The sequence below is a fragment of the Hemitrygon akajei genome, chromosome 31 (genome assembly GCF_048418815.1).
Source record: "Hemitrygon akajei chromosome 31, sHemAka1.3, whole genome shotgun sequence".
In the NCBI taxonomy this organism is placed as follows: Eukaryota; Metazoa; Chordata; class Chondrichthyes; order Myliobatiformes; family Dasyatidae; genus Hemitrygon; species Hemitrygon akajei.
In genome coordinates, this window is record NC_133154.1 from 30017549 (window position 1) to 30027210 (window position 9662).

At 43.8% G+C, this 9662-nt stretch overlaps 1 protein-coding gene across 1 annotated transcript; it reads right to left on the reverse strand.

The window, feature by feature from the left end:
• Nucleotides 1-3088: 3088 nt before the first annotated feature.
• On the reverse strand, nt 3089-7927 carry LOC140719207 (guanylate-binding protein 1-like). The gene is made up of 5 exons (XM_073033647.1): nt 7756-7927; nt 6944-7071; nt 6262-6371; nt 4190-4377; nt 3089-3342 (listed from the first exon to the last, which is right to left on the reverse strand). The coding sequence occupies exons 1-5, from the start codon at nt 7925-7927 to the stop codon at nt 3089-3091; spliced, it is 852 nt and encodes a 283-aa protein (XP_072889748.1).
• Between the last annotated feature and the right edge of the window lie 1735 nt (nt 7928-9662).

The following is a 9662-nucleotide window of genomic DNA, read 5'->3' on the forward strand; positions in this document are numbered from 1 at the left end:
CCTGGAAGGACAAATTACCTTATTAGAGAAGGTAGGACAGTTTGTGATTAGACACTTCTGTGGTAAAGTCCAGAACTAGGAGTCGTGAACTGGATGGTTAGTGTAGGGGAGAAGGTCATGAATCACAAAGCTGAGTGTGATAAACAGGTAGTGGATCAATGGGGATAAGAGCCAAGCATTTTTTTCTCAACTCATGATTTGGTTTTTGGAACTCTCGCCATTGAAACACAGTGGAAGCAGAGAGTGGAGACATTTGAAGGGAGAGATTAGAAGCCTCTTGAATAGCAGTCCTGAAAGAAATTCCCACAGCCCATGGATACTCTGCTCCATTACTCACTCTCCAACCACTGAATCCCCTCTCACATCTTATGGACATCGCTCCCATTTTGAATGTTTTTAATCATGTATCCCTTCCCATAGCTCCACAAGCACTTACCCTCATCTGTGACAAATCCCACCCACTGAAACTCCCCCACAGCCCACTGACACTGATTTCCTGATCACAGATTCACTCCACCCAGTTAAAGATGTTGCAGTGAGTGGAAATTAAATTCAGATGTGTTGGGTGGCATGGAGAGAGACGAGGGTGGGTGGAGTTTTCTGCATCCTGGTAAGGCAGAGGAAAGAAAAGCTCTGAGAATTGTAAAGTAAATGCCTTGCTCTATAATATTGAACACACCTCCATTTCATCCTTGGTATTTTCTTCATACTCCTTGATGGCCTTATCAAGTTCTGCCTTCAGCTCCTGGAAACCACCAGGTCTCTGGTAATGTCCAGATGCCAGGTTTTCTTTAATTGATGACATTTCTTTTGCTAGATGTGCCTTACATTGCTCTTGTGACTTTTCCTTGATCTTGACCATGAGAGACTTGTAAGTAGAGCTCATTGTCTCCTGGGAGTGAAGGAAAATTGTACAATAAACTAGGATAGCAAGTATTGTACTCTGACTGGTGTCTCCAGTGGGAGATCTGTACACTAACTGTGTCTCTGAGTTGCTCTCTCTGGGAGAGATCCATACAATGACCACTGTCTCTCAGGGGTCTATCTGTACACTAACTGTGTCTCTGAGTTGCTCTCTCTGGGAGAGATCCATACAGTGACCACTGTCTCTCAGGGGTCTATCTGTACACTAACTGAGTCTCTGAGTTGCTCTCTCTCTCTGGGAGAATTCTGTATCACTGAGTTGCTCTCTCTCAGGGAGGGATCTGTACACTGACCGTATCTCTGAGGTACTCTCTCTCTCAGGGAGAGATCTGTACACTGACAAGGAGTGATCTGTATACAAACCGGTGTCTCTTCACCACTCTCACTCAGGATGACCTGCGCTATCTGGTTGCTCTCGGACCCTCACTTTCAGGATGATATCTATAATGTCTGTCTCTCAGTCTATGTTGTAACAGGTTGTGTCCGGGGACTGGTGTTCAGAGATGAGACAGTTGGTAATCACTGAAGATTAGAAGCTCACCTTAAGCTGTTCAATGTGTTTGCCACTGTTGTTGTTCATAGATCTTTTGTGGAAGATATTGAATGCCTCTATACTCTTCATATTGTAATACTCTGTGAGTTTGTTCATAGTAAGCGAGTTAGCTTCTGAGAATTTTTTCATTTCATCATCATAGAATTTCAGGGCCTCATCTACAGCTGCTTGGTTTTCCACCTCCACTAATTTGGCGACACTGCTCTTCACACACGGTAGGACCCCATCCGCCATCATGCCCACGTAGGCCTTGGTCAATTCAACAAGTCCTGTGTGGGATGTTTCTGGAGGTCAGCACCTGGAGATCTGATCACAACCTCAATCCCCACTCTTCACATCCCAATTAACCCAATCTATTCACATTCACGTCCACCCCTGCCTTCCCATTGTTCATAGTCTCAATGGGACCCCACCACTTTCCCATTCAATGCCACAGTCAACACTCCCAATTCATCCCATTCAATACCACAATTGATATTCCCAATGAGATCCCACACCTTCCCAATCACTCACAGTGAGTGGACTCCATCTCTTTCCTTTCACTCTTACCCTCTACACCCATGCTGGTATCCCACACTATCCCACTCATTCCCGTCATCCAAATCCCTTCCAATTCAATCTCACTGTCCACACTCCCATGTACTCCAATAGTATATTCCCATTCCAGGCATGTGTTCTGGACTGAGACCCTTCATCAGGACTGGAAAGGAAGGGGAGATAGCAGAATAAGAAGGTGGGGGGGCAGGAAAAAGTACAAGATGGCAGGTGATAGGTGATACTGGGAGAGGAGGAGGAGGAGTTGAAGTAGAGAGATGGGAATTTGATTGGTGAAAGAGATAAAGGGCTGGAGTAGGGGGAATCTGATGGATAATGGAAGAAAGGGAAGGGGAAGGAACAACAGGGGAAGGTGACTGGCAGGTAGGAAGTTAGAGAAATTTATGTTCATGCCATTAGGTTGGAGGCATCCCAGACAATATAAGCTGGCCTCATCATGCCAGTAGAGAAGACCATGGACTGACATGTTAGAAAGGGAATAGGAAGTAGGATTAAAATGAGTGGCCACCAGGAAATCTCACTTTTTGTGGCAGATGGAGTGAAGGTGCTCCAACTGATGGCATGAACATCGATTTCTTGAACTTCAAGTAATTATCACTACCCCCATCTCTTTCACCATTCCCCATGTTTGTTTCCCTCTCACACCTCTTCTCACCTGCCCATCACCTTTATCTAGTGCTCCAACCCCTTCCCTTCCCTTTCTACCATGGTCACCAGTCCACTCCTTTCAGATTCCCCCTTCTCCAGCCCATTATCTCTTTCACCAATCAACTTCCCAGCTCCTTTTTCACCCTTCACCCTCTCCCAATTTCACCTCATACTTCTTCCTTCTTGCCCACCCTCATCTTCTTATTCTGACATCTCCCCTTCACTTCCAGTCTGGATTAAAATGTCTGGAACAAAATGTCAACAGTTTACTCTTTTCCATAGATGTTGCCTGGCGTGCTGAGCTTCTCCAGCATTTTGTGCGTGTTGCTTTGGATGTCCAGCATCAGCAGATTTTCTCATGCCAGGTTAGTGTGTTATACTGAAGAGAGGTGGTGAGGTTTTGTCCAGTTACTCACTCCTGCCTGTGATCAGCTGATCCCCAACAACTCTCTTGACTTTCTTATGGGTGTGAATGTAATCGATGAAGTTCTGCCGCTTTGTAAAAAAGTCCTCATCCAGATCTTTGTCGTCCAATTCCTGGAGCTGCTTGAGTTTCTTCCAGTGTGTGGGAAGTGGAAATGCAAAGCAGCAACGTGAGGGAAAATGATTGCAGATATACCTACGGAGTTCATTATATTTCTTGTCCTGCTCACTGATCTCACCTGTAAAATAGAACCAGGAATCAGGCAGGAATCACCTTTACTGAGTCTGTTCTCCCATTCCCAAGATGGTGACTATTACCCACAGGGCTGTGTGGAGGAATAGGGGAAGGAGAGGAAGGAAACAGAGGGGAGGCAATTTGCGAGATGTTATGGTGAGGGGCAGGATGTGTGGGAGGAGCATCAAGTGCATTGTAGTTAGGTCATGGGTGACTTGTCATGGAGGGGAATGATGTGACATTGGTGTCATACATGTTAGTTGAGGATCATATTGATTGAGTGGTGTCTGTGTGTGGGAGAGTGGCACCAAGTCATTCATGTGAAACTCTGATGGGAAAGAGTTGTCAGCTGGGTGGGAATGGTGCATTTATACCATCAAAGCAGAGGACAATGTAGATTGGTATCAAGTTATTGCAGGGAGTTGTGAGGTCATGTGAATCGGGTGTAGCTTTTCGCAAACAAAACATAATGAGTGTTTGAAGTTTAATGAAACCTGTAATGTATTTTATTGAACTCCAAAACCTAAATATGAAAAACACCCTAAAATTCCTTACATAATGATGGCATCATGACTAAAACCCCAATTCAATGTCAGTGGTTGTGAATTAGGTACATTTCTCCTAATTACGTTACCCTTCAGGGAATTGAGGTAATGTGAATGTGAACAGGGCAGGGGAATGTAGAGATGTGAAGGAGACTCTGGAGAGTTTGTGCACAGATCATCCAAGGTAACAGGCTGCCCCTCCTCTACCTGCCTCTCACACACTGAATTCAACCCTGCTCTTTCCATTCTATAGCCCCTTCCATGTTCACCATATCTCCTCAGAGACTGGCACTGACACATACTCACTGTCCTTCAGTTTCAGAATGTGCTCCAGGTACTCATTTGGAGTCAAATCTTTTCCATCGATGTTCAAATCCAGTGTCAAATCACGGATCAACCAGACAAATTCAGGGAAGAAACGGACAAAGTCCCAACTGTCACAGGCATCAGGCTGGGACCTCATCTGGATCCGCTTAGACAGTTCAGTCACATAACTGGGAGCAACATCAAGGATAAAGGAATGAAGATCTGGCAGGAAAATAGTGAGGGATGTCAGTCACTGTACAGATCTTCCCCTGAGACAGAGTTACTGAGAGACACTAATTAGTGTGCAGATCTTCCCTTGAGAGAGAGAAAGGGAGAGAGAGAGACTTAATGGCACCTGTCAGAGTATAAATCTCCCCCTTAGAGGGTGGAAATAAAACACTGGTCAGTGTATAGTTGTCCCACTCAGCAAAATGGACTGAAGCACTGGCTGGTGTACAGATCACCCTCTTAGCAAGATGGACTGAAACAGCGGTCGGTGTATAGATTTTCCTCTTAGAAAGAGGGTGGCTAAGTGACACATGTCATTGTGGAGATTTCTCCCTGAGAAAGAGGGTCTCGATGAGTAAAAGGCAAAGCTGTTGGTAGTTGAGAACCCTGGATGTCAAGGAGTGTTGTAACTCTGGTCACGAAAAGAGGAGATGTCTTGATTCAGTTACAGGCAGCTGGGATCAAGTGAATCATTGAATGTATATAGAGGATGCCAGAGTAAACTCAGGATGGAAATTTTGAGGGCAGCAGGGAGAAAGAGGTGACTTTGGCTAAGAAAATTAAGGAGAATTCCTAGTGACTTTATAAATATATTAATGAAAGAAGAGTAACATGGGGGAAAATAGGGCCGCTGAAATACCAAGAAATATCCTTGTGGAACTGCAGGAGACGGGCATAGTTCTCAAGCATTATTTCACTGTCACAGTGGACAGTGAAGAGGAGTCCCAGCAAGTGCAGTGGGATCTTGGTCAGCTGGGCAGCTGGGCTCAGGAATGTCAAATGGAATTCGGGTAAGTACGCAGAGTTACATTGTGGAAGGACAATTGATTATAGGACTTTTGAATGCAAAGGTTCTAGGTGCTTTTGTGCCACTGAAGACCTTGGAGTAGAGGTGCATGGTTGCTTTAAAGGGAGTCACAAGTAGAGAGAACGGGGACATGAAGAAAGTTTTTGGCAGGCTGGCCTTAATCATTTAGTGTGCTAAGTTTGAAGTGTGTGGTTACACTACAGTTGGTGTGGTCATACTTGGAGTGTTGTGTACAGTTGCAGTCACACAATTATAGCAAGGATGTGATTAAACCAGAAAGAGTGCAAAGAAACATTTAGAAGGATGTTGCCAGGAGTCATGGAACTGAGAGGTTAGACACCATGGCGTTAATTCTTTGGAACATAGAAGATTGAGGGGTGATCTCATAGCTGTAATAATAAAATCATGAAGGACATTGATAGGGTCAGTGGTCTTTGTTTTTGAGTCTGAGGAAATGAAAACTACAGGATACAGTATTATGGTCAGAGTGAAATGATCAATAAGAATTGAGATGTATTTTTTTTTTATTGACAAAGGGTGGTGATTATATTGAACCAACTAACAGAGGAAGTGGGTGAGGCATGTACATTAGACACATTTGTGAAGTATGTGAACAGATATGAGGATATTGAGAATTCAGAGGGATATTGAATTCAGAGGGATATTGAGAATTCAGAGGGATACATGCTGTAAAACAGGATCAGCCTGAGAATACATTTTAGTCAGAATGGACAAGCATGACTGAAGGGATGCTTTCCCTGCTGTATAACTCAATGTCTCTGTGATTGAGAGACAATGGTTAGTGTACAGATATATGCCAAAAGAAAGGGGCACAGAAACATCAGTCTGTGCACGGATATCCCACTGAGAGAGATGGGCTGACATAAATTCAACAATGTACAATATCTCCCTAATAGAGTGGGACTGAGAAGCATCAGTCACAGCAGTTATACCTGAGAGAGAGGAACTGAGAGACACTGGTCACTGTAGAGATATCACCCTGAATGAGAAGGACTGAGACACCAGTAAAGGATACTGTAGGTCTTGCAGGGATTGCTGGTCTATTTGTTTTTTACCATTGTAGATGAGGATGCTGCTCAGAAGGATAGCCAGTGAGTAGATGGAATGATCATTGGCAGTGTCTCCCTGCAGGTACAACAAACAACCAGTTAGTGAGAGTTCTTGCCCTGAGATCAGTCTAATAGATAACCATTCAATTTCTGGACATTTCTTGCACAGTGTTTACAGAGGTTGGTGGGTGAGGCTTCCCTCCACAGCATCCTTCCTGTCAATGCCACCAGTGGCAGGTGTATGGCCAAGGGAAGCCTTACAGAGTGAGTCTCCGCCAGTGTTCACCACTAGAGTGCTGGGGGAGATCACACTGTCATTGTACCTTAACATCCTTTTCATTTGGAAAGGATGGGATTGGGAATTGGTAGGGGTAGGAGAGGAAACTTGGAATGGATCACATACAGTTCCAATAGAAAATATGGCAGAATTCCTACCAGAAGCTCAGTGTGAACCTGTGATGACAATGTTAGTTAATTAATTAACTAATTTTAACTTTAACTCAGGATTGTAAACAACATTTAACCATCCAAACTGCCTGTCGAGGGATTTGAACTCGGTCAGTGGATCTTTCCTCTGTCTGTGGATTACCCATTTGGTAATGAAACCACTGTTTTGGGGAGGGGGATAGTTGTGAGGGAGGGACTGACCTTCTCAGGATCTCCCAAACACTCGGTGTCCAACAACAGGAGGACCTCATTGGGTCTCTGAGGAAGGAATTGACACAACATCCAGATTCCTTTGGTGAGAGACTGGACAGTTGAATCCACTGAGAATCCTACAGAAGGAGAGAGACAGAGGTGAACTTTGCAAATACAAATGGCAAGTTCCATAGCCCAAAGACGTGCAAGTTGTGAGTACCCTATCCCTTGTTTGTGAGAGAGCGATAGGGTTTGGCAGGAATTGTTGGGAACATGGGAAGAATAAATGAGATTGTTGTAGAGTCTGTGAAAAAAAAAAAAAATGATTGATGGTCGACCCAGAGTTGTTTTTGCAGCAAGTAACTCTGGTTGCCATTGACGAGACCAGTGTGCCTTCTGCATCTGAGATATGATGCAAACATGCAGCTTAAATTCCCCAGATCTCTCTGGATCCATTATCCAAAAACAGTGATGGGAACACCAATGTTTCACCAATGGAGGTCTTCAGTACATCTCCCACCACTGACAGCATGATGATACAAGTCTGCTCTGTGTGTCCCAGGTCTCAGGATAATTTCAGCATATTGTTACTTTATTGTCACCAAACAATTGATACTAGAGCGTACAATCATCACAGCGATATTTGATTCTGTGCTTCGCGCTCCCTGAAGTACAAATCAATAGTAAATGTAATATAAATTTAAATTATAAATAAAAAATAGAAGAGGGAAAGTAAGGTAGTGCAAAAAAGATGTAGTGCAAGATAGTTATTAAGCAGAGGTGAAAGGTTAGAGGTGGAAGTTTACAACCACTGCCCTTACCCTTCTTGACTCCCGCAAGACAGTTCATGAGGTAGGACTTCCCTGTACGAGCAGCACCAACCACAGACACAACAACCATTGGAACTTCAATGGACTGGAGGACCTTCAGAGCCTCTGGGTTAGTCTGAAGCTTCCCGTCCTTGTAAAAAATGAGCTGCAAGGGTTTCTCCATCTTCTGTTAGGTGGCGGCAGTGTCCCCAGCTACTGACATCAGAGAGTCCTGTCCCGAAATGTCTACAAAATCAGAGCAAAGGTATCACACACTGATTGAATGACTGTTATTGGAACAGAGAAAACACAGAGCACATCAGCAAGACATCTGCATCTCAATCCTAAACCCCTGGAGTAGATTCCAAACTTTCATTTATCCTGTGGGATCTGTTAATCTCTGGTGCATACCAATCCCTGATACCATAGATTGTAATCCAGCCTCCACATCACTACTGCAGATCTTTTATTTTATATATATACTGCCTCTGAACTCTGAATAGATTACAGCCTATAATTAACTCCTAGGAATCTGTTATTCAACATATTATCTCCCCAAACCCCTGCATTAGATCCAAACATCTAAAGCACTCCCAGTGATCTGTTTATTTTCTATATAGAAACCTCCAAACCCTTGGATTAGGTCTCATCCTGTAGCTCACTCCCAGGAATCTATTGTTGTATAACATAACACCCCAAAGAACCCTTCTGCTACTCACTCCAAGGTATCAGTTGTGAAATTGTCATGGTCCTGACTGAACTGCGGCAGGCCTCCAAGATCCAGCGCTCCAATTCCCCAGAGACAGCTGCCACTGTCCCTTATAGTCTCACACTGCCAATTATTGGCTACCACATTCCATCATGGAAAGTCTCTACTTAAAAGCCATGTGCCGAGCACTCAGTGTGCACTAATAGGAGTTCCATTTCTAGTACTATTGTTTGTGATTTGGGCTTTGGATTTTGTTTGTGTCATCTTGTTTATTTTGAGTCTGAATTAATTCTGGACCTTACTCTGCACTTGGGTTAACAACCATCCATAGGTCTCTTGTTACAGCACGATTGAGCCATCATGAACCGGAGTGGCTGCCAGTTTCAGGTATGTTCAAGCTAGAGACTCTGTCAATACTCATCTATCTCTCATCAGGAAGGCCTCAAAGCTCTCTGCTTCTTTCTTGACAAAGAAAAACAACAGACTCCCTTACACCACTACCTTCTTCTGACTGACAGAACTAGTCCTCACCCGGAAAAATTTTCTTGTCGGGTCCTCCCACTTTCTCTGAACCCAAGAGAAGCTTCAGCCACTGGCATGGGCCCAAGTTATGTAGAATAGTCTATGTTTGAAACCTTGCCCAGTTTTACTCTTCAATTCTTCCTCCGCTACATTGATGTGCTGCTTCATGCACCCACACATGTCAGTAAGTGAAAGATTGGACCAGAGTTAGGTATCGGGGAAAGTATTCAAATGCAAAATTGAAATAGCAGGTACGATGGGTTAAATAGTTTGAAGTGCATCTATTTTAATGCTTGGAGTATTATGGGTAAAGTTGATGAACTGAGAACATGAATCAGTACATGAAGATATGATGTTGTAGCCATTCCTGAAACAGTTGTGAGAGTGGCAGTAATGGGTGAATAATGTATTGAATTTTAGAAAAGATAGAGAAGGAAATAAAATGGGGGTGGAGTTGTGCTACTACTCAGGGACGATATCACAGCTGCTCTCAGAGCAGACATAATGGAGGGGTCAGATACTGAGTCCATTGGGTAGAACTCATTTTTTCTGGCAAGTCCTTTTTATCTGACAGTTCTAGAGGGTGTTTAAAGATCAATTACACAGAAAGGAGAAAAGATATGTTCCTGTTAGAAGGAAGGATGGGGATCGAAAGATCAGAGAACCTTGCATGTCCAGAGAGGTGATG

What these genes read in the sequence shown, in the direction of transcription:
- LOC140719207 (XM_073033647.1), bottom strand. Translation starts at nt 7,927, where the DNA reads ATGGAGAAACCCTTGCAGCTCATTTTTTACAAGGACGGGAAGCTTCAG. An exon ending in CAATCCCTGCAAGACCTACA is followed by an intron (nt 4,378 to 6,261) that starts GTATCCTTTACT and finishes TGTTGCTCCCAG; the next exon opens with TTATGTGACTGAACTGTCTA. An exon ending in CATTCTGAAACTGAAGGACA is followed by an intron (nt 3,343 to 4,189) that starts GTGAGTATGTGT and finishes TCTATTTTACAG; the next exon opens with GTGAGATCAGTGAGCAGGAC.